We start from the raw sequence: 17,890 nt of genomic DNA, 5'->3' as shown, positions 1-17,890 counted from the left end.
TCATTTTTAATAGAACAGTTTATAGGAATAAAGTAATGATAATTTATATTTATTTGACCTTCATGTTTATGCGACTAATAAACTAAGATTCGAGTTTGTAATTCATTTTGTCTATAAAAAGTAAATTATATAATTCAATGTTTAATACAACAAAGGTAAATAATATTTATATTACAATGAAATGATAATTATTTTGCATTAATTAAAATACCAAGAACAAATTTACGTACAAGAGTGAAAAGTCATAAAATTTCATAAAATTAATTATAACAATGCATATCATAATAATTATTTTAATAATGTACCAATTAATTATGTTTTGATAATAGATAAATTAATATGATACTTCTTTTCTACCTATTAATTTAACAAGATTTAATAGAATTTTTTAACGATAGAAATACGTACAGTTTTTGTCTGATTATACACGATGAACTTATTGTTTAAATATAACTAAAAGTTTTCCAACGTAAAATTATTATAAATTCGTAAATAATTTATAACTGTATTTCACATAAAAATGTGAAATCGTTTTGTATTTAATTCAATTTGATATACGAAAGATTACAATAAATTTTAAATTACTAAGCTTTTAAAATATTATTGCTTATACTTGCATGAAAATCTTCATTATTTATCTTATCTCGTAACAAAAATCTCACATGTTCATAAGGATTTTAATAACAAATTGCATCATAAATTGTCTATTATTCTTCAATTTTAAAGTCGAGTATTCGTGTCAATTAATATTTGTACTTTAACATAGTCTTCGATTTCATGGAAAATATTATAAAAATAATGATATAGAGGGACTCAATGTTAATAAATATAAATTGTGTTACTACTGATACATAAAATACGAAATTATTTAAATTATGTAATATATAAAATGGAAATGTAAAATATAAAAATTTTAAAAAGAGTTTGAAAAATAGAATAGAAAAATAGAGAGCAGAGGCTGCTTTGACTACTTAATTGCTTTACATTTCCGCTACAGTAATCTTAATATAAACTTTATTTCATCATTTAATAAAAGTGATGGCTTTTAGAGACAAATTTTTCTTACATCTGCTGAAGGTTAAACGGCGTGGAAAATATTAAGGAGCAAAGATATGTACAAGAGAGAAGATTCAGATGGAAAAATAGATGGCTTTATTCAACTAGAAATGGGACCTTCCAATTTCGCCACGGAAGCTGTACTTTCAACTAAATCTGCAGATGTTTATGCATTTACATTCGCATTTTGCGATATTCGTAACAGTGCTCGAACATCGTTGGAATATAGTGTATTTGTTATCATTAGACAACATATAAACAAAATGCGTCAGAAGCGCGAAGTGAAATATTTCGCGATTTATGTATTTGTTATTTGGGCTTATTTTGACGCATTTTTTTTGTTGTGGTATTTCTCTTTTCCTTTTCTATTTTGTACGATATTTTTGCATCATTGCGGACTTCTGAGAGCAATTTGTTTTATACAATGAATCTAGTATTGCATATTTCCCTGGACTCGATTACTCAGCCTAATATCAACATTTTTTTTTAGTAAAACAAAATGAAAATGGCTGGATGAAGTCGAATAAACTCGATTATATATAGGATACGGCAAAAAGTATTTCATATATTTATAGATTTAATAAAGGATAGTAGAAAGAGAATGGTATTTTCCATTTAAAAGATAGGTAAATTAAATTAAAATCTAGTTTCTCTCGTATTTCCTTTTTTCTTTAGTTTTTTGTTAACAATTATTCTTAATGCATCATGAGCACGAATAGATGTAATTATTGGAGAAGGTTGATTATTTAATTACAGATATTTTCTTTTAGACATACAAAAGCGCATTGAGAAATTTCTACTGATTTCTAGTAATTCTAGTATTTAAACAAATAATTGCCAATCGATATCATATATATATATATATATATATATATGCATCATATGAAAATTAATGGTACTTTAAGCAATTATCATATTACATATCCTTCATATAAAAGATAATTTTATTATATAAATATACAAGTATCTTGAGTTTATTTATTAATTGAAATTTAAGACTTTATATTAATAATGATTAGTTAAGAAGGATAATTGAACTGGGAAGCTGTATCTATCTGTGGATTATCTAACGTATTCTAATTTTTTTATTCTGAAAATGTAAGCTAAGAAATTCGAAATGCAGATAAAGTAATTAAAAAATGAGACAAAATTACACACACACACACACATACACACACACGGAGAGAGAGAGAGAGAGAGAGAGAGAGAGAGAGAGAGAGAGAGAGACCAGAGTACCAACGGATAATTTAACGCATGCGCCGATATATATATATATATATATATATATATATATATATACACACACATATATATATATATATATATCATCTCTAATAGTTAGTCAGCGCTACGTCAGAAGTTAGAGATTGTCACATAGAGTAACAGATCTTTCAGTTTTGCGGGATCCACATTCCTAAAGACTTGTTGAGTTAATTGTTAGTAATAAAACAAAGTGACAAGTGCTGTGGACAACAAAAGGTGTGTACTACTTACGCGTATTTGCATAATTGACTAGTATACATAGCGAGGCAATAATTTCATTAGAGAAAATATAAAAAAAAAAAAAAAAAATAATAAACATTCAGATATAACTTCTCGTAAATTGAATAATCGGATTATTATTCATTTCCCTTTGCTGTTTGTTGTTTCTTACTTTTATCAAGTAAAACAATATACCACCACTTTCTTTTTATACGGGGTTCTGCGTAAATGTACGATGGTGGGGTGCTATAGTAGAACTGCGAAGTATAAAATCGATCGTCACAGGTACCCGAGGCTGACGTATGTTAAAAGTTCACCTGGAACAGCACATAAAAAAATAGACTATGCTTTTTTCTTTTTAATTTAAAGTGATAATGATTATAAGAATTAAGCTCTTGATAAAGAATAAGTAAGCCGAGTATTAAATTAATAATAACCATAATCTTTGATGAATTAATTGCATTAAAAATGTTTATTGATTTAGTTATATTTATGTAGAATTATCTTATAGCTTTGCAAAACTTTTTTCAACCAATCTATTCACCATCATCGACAGATTGATTAATTCAATTTATACTAAAAGCTATTGGCTATTTGTCAAGTTAGGCTTCTTAAAGTTCAAAAAATGTTATAAAATACTACTCTAATTATAATTATTATTTATAATGAATTTTTGAATGTTTTAACAACTTAATTTAATACTTCAAGTTTATTTATTTGCAGTAATTTAAATTGCAGTAATTTACGTGAAATAAGTTGCGATATATCCGAATTATACAGTAAGAATACATATTATGAATTGTGTATAGAATTATTTTAACAAAAATATTAGTTTCACCCAAAAAATCATTTTTATCTTTCATGATATATTTGTTACCGCTACTTTATAATATTACCCAATTAATTATTGAATATCAATTATTATAGATAATACAATATGACAATAAAATTACAATAACACAATATCAGTGTGTTAAATAAGAGATCGATCAACATTAAAATTTCTTTTAATATTATCTTGAAAAAATTATCATTTCATTTTTTGTACTGTCTTAATCAGTATTATTAACCTCTGCGCGCGCGCGCGCGCGCGCGCGTGTGTGTGTGTGTGTGTGTCATTTGCGCATATGATATTCGTCATTTTATAGAAACTAAAAATTTGATAATACATAAACAAATATCAGCATTCAATTATATATAATGATTTATAAAGTGTATTTTTTATATGTAAAATTTATAAACGTACTGCATCTTGGTTTATAAATATTTTTGAAAATAAGAACTTTCTTTAAGTATGTATGTATTACTATATATGTTGCTAAGTATAATAATACATTATTAAAAATAATTAGTTATATAATTTGTAATAAAACTACAGATATTATCACTAATTTCAATATAATGACTAGATTATTATTTAATCGAGTACAAAATCAAATTTTTATAATCTAATCAATTGATGTTGAAATACAAATACTTTTATATGCGTTAAGATTATGTTTAGCTCATATTATATTTAATTATATGAAAAATGATAGATAAAGATATATAAAGCAATATACAATTATTATTTATATGCATAGTAAAAATGTTTTTTTTTTGTTGTTCCATTAAATCTAGAAATTAAATAGATATTGTGTTAAAAATATGAAATTTAGAGTTATTCGATCGACATTATAAACAAATGCAATTTATATTGAATATATTAACTTAAATTATTATTTTTTTTTTTAATATAGTTTGATAGTTTTGTAGTGCCTCTTTTGATTTAATCGATTGTCTGCAATAAAATTTATGTAAAATAGCGATTTAAATAAATGGAAGATACGATAAAGACTCGATAGAATAATTGATTTATAAAAGTCTTTCTTTACCCTCTTAGTAATTGATAAATTATTTTTATTGCCACATTTGTAATCTAGTATTTAAATCACATATTTTCCATCTTTATGAATTTTATTATTCTCCAAATGTCAGTTATTTGAATAATAATAATAATAATAATAAAAAGAAAGAAAAAAAAGAGTAAAACATTATTATAGATACATGACAATGATGAGCCTAATTCATTAAATGATTCGATCATTATATCGACAGATTACGTTAGTTTGTAGTAAGAATATCGGTCGTGTGTACTTTACTATGTATGTACGGTTGACCAATTCGTTGATTGCACACTAATAGATGAAGTGAATTTGCATTGACGTAAATGGTCGTTTCTATACCAGTTGCCCTTGTTGATATTAGATTTGTGCACAAAATGTAAAACGGAGGCACATGAGTCAATTTGCTGAACTGTTTAGAAATATTTGTATTGCTGCAGTATTAACATAAACGTCGTATAAAAATTTAGAGACTAGAATCGTATCAATATTATGTTAAAATAAATTACAGGCTAATTAGTTACGTAAATTACGCACTAATAAAAAAGATTTATACTAGAACATGAAAATTAACTTTTAACATAATATTCAATAATAACGATTAGTACTTTTGATAAAGAAGCATGAGATATAAATAATATCTGATAAATAAGATTTTACTCGAATTTTTAATAAGGATTTTATGAAAAATTTGAAATGGATTAATTTTATATTTATTATCATTATTGTTATTATTATTATTATTATTATTGTTATTATTATTATTATTGTATTTCCAGGTTCGATGAAAAATGAAGAAAAAAGAATTTAAGATGTAGAATATCTTGTGCAATTATTTTAAATTTCATTTTTATATAACGTTTATGGCTTTTTGTTTTTAAGACATATGATTTTAAGCTACATTATGTTATAAACATTTGATATTGTTAAATAATATTTAAGAGATAAAATCAAATCTATATTATTAACGAGGTAATGATATCATATGATACAATTCTTTTTTTTTGTCTTTTTATTTGTTCAAATATATACTAAAATTTATTTTCGAAAGTGATTGAAAGGAATATACTCTGTTTATCACTATATATTATTATTTCGTTAATAACACGTCTAAGTTGATTAAATTGAATATTTACTTTTGTTTTGGAAAATTGAAATTGAAAGGTTTGTAAAATTGAAAATTTTATGATAAATAAATTAGTTGAGCAGAAATTTAGCGCATACGGTATATTTATATACTTAATAATCTACAGTAATTTATTGTGAAATTTATATAAAATTATATTTATATATAACTAATTGATGATGTATATGTTTTCTAGAAAATAATACATTAATTGTAGATAAATAAAAAAAAAAAGAAGTATATTATGACCGAATAAAATTAAACTTATTAAGAAATTGCATGAAAAAAAAAATAGATAATAATAAGTGAATGAAGGTTAATAAAGACACGTTATTTATTAACAAATAGAAATATAATTACAGCTTTGACACCAAAAAATGGAATAAAAAGATTAATTACGATACATTATAGTCTTTATTATTTCAGAGAAATAACGTATTAAGCCAGTAACTTATTTCTTAATTAACTTGCATTCATTGAAATTGCTACCCTATTCGGTAATTGATTATTCAAGGCATAATTCAAGATCAAATAACAGCATTCAATAAGTTTATGAATAAGTTCAATAGGTTTTCAATAAGTTCAATAAACTTATATCTCGAGTAAAACTGAAATTTTGAATTATTTATTAATACTTTCAATACTATAACGAATACATATGCATTTAAGTATGTAATGGTTCTAATATGGAATAATACAAAAAAAGTTCGTAGAGCAAAATTAAATATACATCGTACGGCTGATAAAACTTGAATATGTTGGTTTGGCTTCTCTAGGGTGTGAGTGTGTGCATCTGTTTGAGTGGGTCAAGTGTAACAAATAATTTGTTATGACAATATCGTTCGTGAAGTATATAACTTCTCATATATTCATTGGAACTTCTATCGACAGATTGTTCTTATGCGAATCGAAAATTCTAATAGGTGAATGTGTTGCAGAATTAGAAAACTTTGTTACTCCATTTTCTAACCATTTCTTACCAAAATATAAAAAGAAAATTGAAAAAGTATTTTTAATGCAAATGCACGCTTTTAAAAGAAAAAACGTTTATTGTATACAGTTTTTTTTTTTTTTTTCTACTCTATAAATTTATCCAAAAATCTATATCTACTTGGAACAATAGAAATACTCAAACCTTCTTGAAATATGTATATAGCGGATTTATTGAAAAGAAAATTGGTTAAATTTGTTGTACGTCAGTAATTGCACGAGATAAACAATCGTTACCCCGACTAAACCCTCGATTACTTATTATTATAAAAGCCTATAAAAATGACTATTACTTTTGTATGTAAAATCAAATGGTTTCGGAAGATTTTCGTTGCTCGATCTTTCACAATCTATCATAAAGAATATCATCGATACCGATCAATTTAATCAATTTATCAATTGTATTCGTGTTAATCGTAATTAATGGCGTTACTCGGCTATTAATGGCGCACTCGGCCATTAATTTATACAAATCCGTATTAAACGCAGAAAGTATGATGCTTATCGAAGTATGTAATCTTATCGAGAAAACAATTGTTAATTCTATCTCAGCCCCATTGAGAGGATGAAAGTCTCATTTTACAATCTGCTTTGATGTATAATCAATGTCATATATGAACCTCGAGGATCTGTTAAATACGAATGTTTTTCCTTCCTCTTTTTTTCTTTTCTAAGCTCAACTACTTTTATTCCAGTAGCTAACTTCAAAATATAATTCGACATTGTGTGATAATTTAATTGTAGGTACAGCAGTGCGCTACAAAGACAAAGACTTATCGAGATTAAAATCGAGGTGAGAGATCGCCGCAAACTGTCTAAAATGAAAACGTACGTGATGCTGACATTGGCAGTTTTGTCAAGCAGCATTAATGGCGAAGTAGATGCATGGGGTGGTCTATTCAATCGCTTTAGTCCAGAGATGCTCTCTAATATGGGATATGGGAGCCATGGAGGGTACCCAGGTCGATCGTCTGCTTTTCTTCAGGTATTTGCTCGAAAGCTTTCGTGGTATTGGCACGAATGACGTTTGATGGCTGATGAATAATTCATTGGCATTACGTTGGTAACTACTAAATACTTTTAGAGCTCAAAGCTTTGGAATTTAAATGCATAATGAAGCTCAGAGTGGATTTGAAAAATGTCCAACCATCTATTATTACGAGATGAAAGAAGAAATCCTGAACTAATTTTATCGTATGTTTAAGATATTTTTCTTTTTCGTTATAAAGTCAATTAACATGTGAATTGCCGAGAGCTGAACATTATTACCGCATTTCCATGAAAATTTTTAATATCATTGAGAATTTTTAACATAGTTTTATTAATTAAATATTCGAGCCGTCGGCTGACAAATGTTTGCGATAAGCTATCAATGAGCGATTATAAAGGGAGTGGATGATATTTTACAAGGAAAATTTCGAGTTTCTTCAACATTTTCATTGGCAAATTTCATTTAAAGCTAAACTCCTGTAAATGGCGGCAAATTTTTTGCACTCTTCTTTCTAAAGGCTTCTCGATTATCCCGAAAAATGAAGGATGGCCTTTATAAATCCATCAAAGCTAAATTTTGGACAATTATAATTGCTCGCTTATCGCTTATCGCAACTGCGACTTACGATTTATATAAGCATATTTATAATAAATAACGTTTCACCCGCGTTCGAGTCGATGAGCGAATAAATGTTCGAGAGCCAGATTGGCTATAAGTTTATATCCTAATAATTGGATTAATTGATGTATGAACAGCATGGCGGTTCTTTCAATGATAATGGATTAGACGAAGGAGCGGAAGAGCCATGTTACGAGAGACGTTGTAACACCAACGAGGACTGTTGTGCTGCTTCCGTTTGCATTAATCCCGATGGAGGTAAATACCAACTATAAGTTTACTTTTAAATATTTTAAATTTTTATCTTCCGAGGCTTTGGTATCGATATATTGTATTAGAGGCTATACGATGTGTAAGAAAATTATTTGTCTTGTCGTAAAATCGATAGAAATTAAAGTGCCGTATAAAAGTAGTTGTATTATTGAATTATTTATCGGCTTAATAATTTTTTAATATTGGCTCGAAAGATAAATTTAATTACAATCCAATCAACGACAATATATCGATGCACAGAGATGATCCACGCATCTTTGACATTAAAGCTCTTCTATCTATCTATCTATCTATCTATCTATCTATCTATCTATCTATATATATATATATATATATATATATATATATATATATATATATATATATATATATAGTAAAAAAAAATTTATACATTAATCATATCGTATGAGAAATCACGTAAAATTGTCCATGTATATATAAATCCGTACAATTCGTAGAATGGCCGGAAGGACGTTGCATGTTCATTTACGGTCTTAAACAGGGTGAGCTTTGCAGGAGAGACAATGATTGCGAAACAGGACTTATGTGTGCCGAAGTCGCAGGTAGTGACAGCCTTTCCTGCCAACCACCCGTGACATCAAATAAGCAATACAGTGAGCATTGCGTAATTTTTTATTGCTTTGTATATCGATTGGTAGCCAAGGGCCATCCATCATTATTATCTCAATCATTATTTATAATGAAACAGGCGAGCAGTGCAGCATGTCTGGCGAATGCGATATTAGCCGAGGTCTTTGCTGTCAGCTCCAACGACGACATCGTCAGATCCCAAGAAAGGTATTGCAGCGTTTATGCACATTTTAATTGGCATGATTGAGTAATGTAATGTGCGCCCGTGATAAAAGAGGGGGAGGGGGCTTTTTCCTTCTTTTTCTTCTTCATTCTTATCGGGCAATATTGGTAAATAGTGGCAATATTGGTAAAGGCACGCTTACATTTATTATTATTATATTATTATTATTATTATTATGTATCGGTGCGATTGTTATTGTACAAGTCATAAAAACATAAGCATTATTATATTATTTGTCGTATAAGCTTTAAATATATAATTATTGAGCATACGAGATGTATATAGATTTTTTGTTTTCAAGATGCGCATAGAACGTGTAAAGTTTTTATAACTAATCTTCATCGTTGCTGTCATAGAGTTACTATTTTCACTTGGAATTTTGTACGAGAATAAGTTTGTTTTCGAGTCTTATACGCGTATTACGGCTCGTCGATATTCATAAAATCAACTTTGTAGTAAACATTGCAATTGCATTCGCAAATACTATTGTTCTTTTATTTGCAATTTTTAACTTTATCTCAGACATGATTGCATATATCTTGAAATTAGGTTTGATTTTCTTCTACAAGTCCAATCGGCGCGTATTTATTAAACGTTAAAAGTAATTTATTATTAAGCGAGAAACGCGAACGATCACTCAGTATTTAAAAGTATGTTATTGTGTATTTTATAAGTAACTACGTAATGTGCTATTATGAAGTTTAAGAATTCAAAATTTAAGACGGATTGCCATCTTTTAACATATTATCCCCTTCACATGTCCCATTTGGTTTACAATTTTCACAATTTCACTTTCGTTATGACGCCCAATCCTTTCAACCACACAATCTACAATCGCTAAATGAAATACAGAAATCCATAAATGATTTACAGATGTGTTCGTACTTCAAGGATCCTTTAGTTTGCATTGGCCCAGTGGCAGCGAATCAAGTGAAGCAAATTGTCCAATACACGTCTGGCGAGAAGCGGATTACCGGAAAGCAAAATCGATTGTATAAGTGAGAAATTCAATAAGCAACTTCCTTCGCTTCTTTAAGATTTTCCTTTATTCTTAAGATTTTTTCGCTTCGCATTTGATCGAGCTACAAAAAAAAAAAAAAAATTTTCAACTCTAATGCTAATTAGTCGCATAGACAAGTTTGATAGAATTTATTGATTATACGAGAAGATTCAATGGTATGGATTCACCGATGCCAGATGAATCATTATATTGATATTATTCTAGTACTGACTTACTTACAACTCAATTTTATCATGAGAAAATATATCATTTACATTTAAGTATTTATTTAATTTAAAATACTCTTCTTATAAGAAACTATTTTTTTTACTCAATTAAATACTCGATAAAACAATTATTATAGTATTTAGTATGTCTTTCTATTGAGACAAAACTATGAAAGTTTGAGAAAGTATTTACAATACTAAAGGATAAAAACCTTAAATTATAGGGGGCAAAAATATATTTAAATAAAAAATTATTAATGTATTAAATCAATATATTTCAATGATTTTCAATATATTCAAAAAATATTATCAATAATATTTCAATATTTAAAACGTTTCCCGATTGTCGGGAAGTTCGAATAACAATTTGTGATTGTAAGATATATAATTTTTTCGAAAAAAGTTCCCTGTCATTTTATTCAAAACAATATTTACATATAATACAACTATTAATTATATAAAAAAACAAATCTATTACATTTATCATTGGGCTGAATTTTTGAGATATCAATTTAAGATACAAGATCTTTAAATATATATATATACATAATTCTTTTTTTTTTCTTTTATTTAACACTCGTTCATAGTTATTGGAAATTTAATAAAATTCTTATAAGAATTTAGAAGATATTTCCAAAATTATATATTTTATTGAATTTGTAGTTTATAAATATATTAAATAGAGTCGATGAAACTATGAAATAAAAGAGAAATTAAAACTAAACTGTAAAGTTAAATATTAAGCGAATATATATCAAATTTTCTTCATTTGTTAATTAATATGAAATTATGGTTAGTATTCCTTGTTTAATGTCATTATTATGAAATTCATTTATTTGACTTATGTTCAAATTTTAAGCATATAAAGATATATATATATATATATATATATATATATATACAAATATATTGCATAATAGTATATTATAATTCATATTTACGATGCATGTTATACAATATTATTAAAAAATATTTTAAAAGGGAAAAAAATCGGTATTTGTTTTTAATAGATTCATTTAAGTGAAGTATTACTAAACGAATAATTTGATATAAAATATTATTTCGCGTACTTTCACGCCAATTAAGTGATAAAAGGCTGGTTAAAAATTAATCGGTTAAAAATTAAAAGTTAAAAATTATTGCTGGCATTGTCATACGGTTATTTAAATTCTAGAAAATAACGATATATATATATATATATATATATATATATATATATGCGTAAATCTTACATATCTACTAATAATATTGATGACTTTACTGCGACTGAAAAATACATCACATATCAAGATTTGTGCATTAATCTTTATGCATATTAATATAGTAAATATACATTGTAACGTATTTCATTGAAAGCATATATATATATATATATAATAATCTATGAATGCACAAAAGTGAGGAAAAGTGCTTTTAAAAGTGAAATACAACAACTTACTTCTTCTGAGATGAAAACCACGAATGATCCTTGAGTTGTGACTGACATTGCAAGTAAATGTAATTAAAAAAGTCATTTTGACATATATGTACCTGTTTTTCATTCGGTGATGTAAGACATATTTCGCACAGCAGCGTTAAATAGTAAAATAGCAAATTAAATTCTATAGATTATAAATAATTTGATTATTGATAATTTTTAATTAAAATGAATAATATATATAAATGAAAATGCTGAAAACGTTTCGATTAGAATATATATCTTTCAATTGAATAGACGTACGTAATTTCAATATATATATATATATTTAATCTTATTAACTTAGTAAGTATATTTAATAAAATTATAAAGATATATATTGAAATTAATATATTACGCCTAATATTTCCTATCTCCAGATAAATGCTTTATATCTGTTTATAAATACTCATGTATTGCACCTATGTGTGTATATATATATATATATATATATATATATATATTTTTTTTTTTTTTTTATTCGTACTATGTTTATAATTTAATATTAATAATAATCTTTCAGAGATTTTTATTATTCTATTAATTCAGATGAAAAACACTTCTTTGAAATTACTGTGATAATATATTATGAGAAAAAGGATAGCGCGAACGTTTTTCACACATTATATAATTGTATATTGTCATATTCACTTAACTTGCTATTTGAAATATTTTATTTTTTAAATTTTCAAATATGTTTGTCTACATTTTAAGTTTCTTTCTTATTATTTTGCCCGATTGAGTATAAGTTGAAATCAATTGTTTCCAGCTTTCTTATCTTTATTATTTATGCATTATAATGATATTATTATGATATTATAATTATAACATAACATAGAAAATAGCCAGGGTTAATACATGATACATAAAGTCTTTTGTTTACAATGTATTTTAATAATTGCAAGCGATCACTCAGATGCCTAAAAAGCAGAATATCTAGTTTCAATGTATTGAAATTGAGTAGAATGAAATGAAATCTGTATAAATGTGCATAAGCGAATGTTTGATGTATATGAAAATTTGTATGTAGAGCGTACGTGCGTATGTATGATCGAATGCATGGGTGCGCGCTCGTATTATACATGAATTATTACAATTCATATTTATCAATATATGGCATTATATTGTGCATGCACGCGTGCATGTATAAATGTCGACCTACTGTATTTAAATAAATATTTTACTACGAAATTATACTTTTATTTTTAATCAGTATATGTAAATTACATATTTGAAGTAAAATATATACGTATGATAAATGTTCTAATGTACGCATGTATTGAAATTCACATTCCTACAAACGAATATGATATATTTTCTCAAGACAGTATACACCGTTCTCGCATATTTCTGTATAAAATGTGTATTATATGATTACAAATTCAAAATGCATTAATCCCAGGTGAGAATAATGAAGTTTTATAGAGGAGTAGAAAAGTATTAAGATTTTAAGTAAATTTTCAATTTTTTTTTTTTTTTTTTCTTTTTACATTTGTTTAAACGATATTTTCATTTGAAACGTTAAAAACAACAAGTGAATAAGTGAATTTTTAAAAATTAAGAAAAACTTTGCTTTGTCTAATGAAATTTTTCTGTTTATGTTAAATGTTTACGTCAAAATAACAATGATTTTAGATAAAAATATTACTAAGAGGAAAATATTTTTTTTTTCCTTTTTTAAGAATGACTTATTTGTTAATAATAAGCAGACGTAAGTGTGTATTTTTATGCTATTTATTGTTCAGACATATGTTTTTGATGAATAAGAGCTTTGTGAAAGATTTAGATCAAAGAATAATATATTGTATTGAACGCTATATAAATATAAATTGTTAAATTAAATATTTTGGTACATTATACTACATTTCTATTAAGTTTTTTTTATTATTTTTTCTTTTCTAAATTATAATCGTACTAATTATTTTAATTGTAAAACTTTCTGCATTATCTGTAAAAATGTAGTACATTTATAATAAAGAATAGGAAGGCTTTAAAGAGGAGTACTTAAATTAACATAAGAAATTAATTATTATCATATTATCTTTTATATTCTACATGTGAATATTTGTAACGTAACGTATATATGAAGATTATCAGACTAATGTCTTTTGTATTACATTGTTTAATTAGCTAGATATTACATTAGTTAACTAAATTAAAAAAATAAAAAAAAATTTTTTTTTTTTTTTTTTTTTTTTTTATTAAAAAAACAGTAGATATAATAATCGTGATGCAAAAATTTATAATAAAAATTAGTTGTCATATCGTGTCAGTATTAATACACCATTTTTCTCCGTGTGTATATTTTTGAGCGCAATATTGAAATGATTAGAATTAGAATATTTTTAATTAAATTACTAGTTATAGTAAACAAGGGTTATATGGTTTTAAAATGATTTAAAATCATTATAGCACCTATTCGACAAGCTCTTTTTGTATTTTTTCTTTTTAAATCACAGAATATTACAGGATCGTATAGCCTAACCATTTATTCAAACATACTTAATATTAATGAGAAATGCATACAAATATCTTCTGTAATAAACACAAAAAGATTTTAATAATTTTGATACTGTGATACGATGCATACTTGTTGTTTTTCATTTTATGATTAAATTGTTGTTAATTGTTTTTTAATTCTTTATTATTATTATTATTATTATTAATTTGTTTTTCTTTTCAATATAAATATGAAAGTTTTATTTAATATTTTTAATACATAGTCGATACAATTAAATATCAAATAAAATGATAAAAATTTTAAAGGAAACTATTAAAATTTAAAATAAATATTATTTTTAAATGTTCTATTTGTTATCAAATCTTTATTAAAATTTAAAATAATAATAATAAGAAAAATAAATCGTATGTATTTAATAGATGTAATATAGATTGTGCTATTTCAAAATATTTAGATTGTAGTGTTGAACATATTGTGTATTGAAAAATGATGAATTTCATAAAGCTTACAAAATATATATTCAAAGTGTAGTGAAAATATTCATACTGAGAACTTCATACTGAATATTCATATAGTGAAAACTTCATACTTTTATGAAAAAAATCTGAAAACTTTGGATCTATGATTTTATTTTATTTTTTATTTTTATGTATTAGAAAAGATAATAATCAATGATAACGTATCTTTACGAAGAGATTTATAATCGGTTGATTATATTTCTGTAATAGTTTTAAATAATTGACTGCGTAGAAATTTAGAATCAGAGAAACCAAGAAATTTATTGTATTCGTATGGGCATTATTCTTAATTAATGAGGCTAATTTTAGATATAAATTTATCATAGATCATGATAAAATAAAATATTTTACAGTATTAAAAGGCACGTTTTGTAATTAGTGTTTAAAATAATAATAATAATAATTCCTCTAGTAATTGAGAATAGTTATCAAAATACATAAGCACAGGCTCATATGATTTGTATAAGAACGATGTAATTTGAAGAAGTGCTGTATTAATTATTGATAAATTCGTGCAATTTTAAATATAATGCTTGTACACTCTTCTGTGGTTATGTAATTAAGCAGAAATTAATGTGTAATTGCGAAGACTCAAAAAGTATTTCAATAGAAAAGCAGTAAAATTTCGACTTACATAATATATATTCAATTTAAAAGTAGACTAATTATATAAATGTACGTTGATAATTAGAATGTTTCGTAGATAGTTAATTTATAGCGGGCATACGAGGAATATTATTTAAACGATTTAAAAATAATTATATCATTTAACTAAATTTAATGGGAGATAACAAAAAAATCTGTCTCAATGTTGAAATAAACACTATTTATTGCGATGTTTTATTAGTGAAAATTATGAAAAATTATAATGAATGTATATGAATATCTATATTGTGGACTGTCGTTACTGTTTATTCTGATGCCAATGCTTACACTTTTCAAAACTATCGTATTATTAAATATTAAATATTCTTAATTATTTAATTTTATAATACCTCTATAGATAGACATATTTTTTTATTAAAAAAAATTTTTATCGGCTTGTTATTGTAATTATTTTATAATTCAATCATTGTTGTTTATTTATAATGTATTTGGGATTAAAGACTTTTGTATCTGTCTTCTCGATTAACTTGCAAACTGACTTTTATCAGTAATATTATTAATTAAATTATAGTTGCACTTACTTTGAATATCGACATCATATTACGTATTACACGTATTACATAAAAATATTTTAATATATATGTATATAATAATTAGTGTAAATTTTATAATTAACAAAACTTTTGAATTTGTGGTGATTCATGTTAAAAAAAAAAACAAACCTTTTAGACATTGTGTTTATTATAGATTTTAGAAGATTATCGTTTCATATTTATTTAACAAATTTCTAAAACGTTTTTGCTATATTTAAATTTATTATAATGATAATTTGTAATTATCTATTATATATATATATATATATATATATATATATATATATACGCATATACATAAGAAATTTATAATGAACATATAATTCCATAAAATAGACGTATCATAGTACGTAAGAATACAAAATATTAGCTGGAATTAATTAATTCTAAATACCAAGCGTTAAATATTATTATTATATAAGCCGAATAATTTGAAAGAAGTTTTTAAACTGTAGATTCTAATATATCAATTATTTGCAGCTTTTCTTAAATAATATTTCTTAAGTTTAAATCACTTTTAAACTTATAACTATGCAACTAAATATAAAGATTATTACCAAAAAGTATAATTAAAGTAGATAATTAGAATATTATAATTTGTAATGATAAAGTATTCAAACGAAATTATTGATTTGTTGGTGATTTTATCTGTTGCTGAACATTGTTCATCTGGAAACTGCAGTCAATGATGTTATATGTGTGTGTGTGTGTGTGTGTGTGTGTGTGCGTGCGTGCGTGCGTGCGTGTTGCGTGCGTGTGTGTAGCAATTCTATATGTATTATTGATATAAGTAGCTTGTATATCAAAAGGCAGTAAAATCTTAATTAAATATCTTAAAAAAAAAAAGTTCAATTATTGTTTTCCTTCTCAGTTATATCCCACTTCTTATCCAAGCGTCATAATTTATAAAATCATTATTTCTTATACCGAGGTGTTTATACTTGAGTATATTTTATCTTAAAAGAGCTTAAATAAATGTTAGATTTAACAATAACTTACATTTCTTGTTTTTTTTTTTTTTTTTTTTTTTTTTTTTTTGTTCTTTTTTTATAAATGTTATTCGTTAGGGTATATATATATATATTTACTTATAATTATTGTGATAATTTGTGGTGTTTACAGTATTTCAAATTCGTATTGCGCAAACTTTACAGATCATAACCAATGAGTATGTAGAATTTTATAGGAAATTGTCAATACGACTATTTACATAAAAATGCCTACGTTGTCTTATTTACTTTTTGTCCTATATTTATATAATAGGGATTTTGTTTCTATTTTGGTGTTTTTAAAGCAATAAGCTGCTGTCTTAATTGTTTTCAAAATCAAATTTAATATTTACGTAAGGTAAACGTCGTTGCCAATACACAGGTTGTGAGATTTATGAGTCAAAGAATAATCTATTTATTTATATCCAACGTTTGCGAATTCGACTCGGTTATCTTCATCATATTAAGATTATTAATGAATAAGTAGTGTTGGATCTTTGTTCGATACCGAAAAAAAAATGTCATAACCCAATAAAGTTCACAGCAATTCACCCAATAAAAGGAAGTACATTACTAAATAAATAAGTATACAATCTCATCGATTATTATGAATTATAATTATTCCAGCTATTGGAACAATTAAAGCATTATTGGCTTGTAGAATGGCGAGCTTGGTAATTAGCTTGGATATTAATAAAATATTCTTATTATTGCCAGGAAAATGTCGAGCGTATCGTTAATTTTGCGCACTCGGTGGCTATTAGAGCGTTCGCTTGTAAAAAAAAAAAAAAAAAAAAAAAAAAAAAA

The 17,890-nt window shown here is 25.2% G+C and overlaps 1 protein-coding gene across 1 annotated transcript; it reads left to right on the top strand.

Annotated features, from left to right (window-relative positions):
* Positions 1–2,407: 2,407 nt before the first annotated feature.
* On the top strand, positions 2,408–10,317 carry spab (space blanket). Its single transcript, XM_011496758.1, has 6 exons — positions 2,408–2,535; positions 7,282–7,522; positions 8,284–8,404; positions 8,878–9,033; positions 9,129–9,217; positions 10,107–10,317. The coding sequence occupies exons 2-6, from the start codon at positions 7,358–7,360 to the stop codon at positions 10,233–10,235; spliced, it is 660 nt and encodes a 219-aa protein (XP_011495060.1). The 5' UTR covers positions 2,408–2,535; positions 7,282–7,357; the 3' UTR covers positions 10,236–10,317.
* The last annotated feature ends 7,573 nt before the right edge of the window (positions 10,318–17,890 follow it).

The sequence above is a fragment of the Ceratosolen solmsi genome, unplaced genomic scaffold, assembly GCF_000503995.2.
Source record: "Ceratosolen solmsi marchali unplaced genomic scaffold, CerSol_1.0 scaffold10, whole genome shotgun sequence".
NCBI lineage: Eukaryota > Metazoa > Arthropoda > Insecta > Hymenoptera > Agaonidae > Ceratosolen > Ceratosolen solmsi.
Note: the sequence above shows the minus strand (reverse complement) of the source record. Positions and strands in the feature narration are given on the sequence as shown.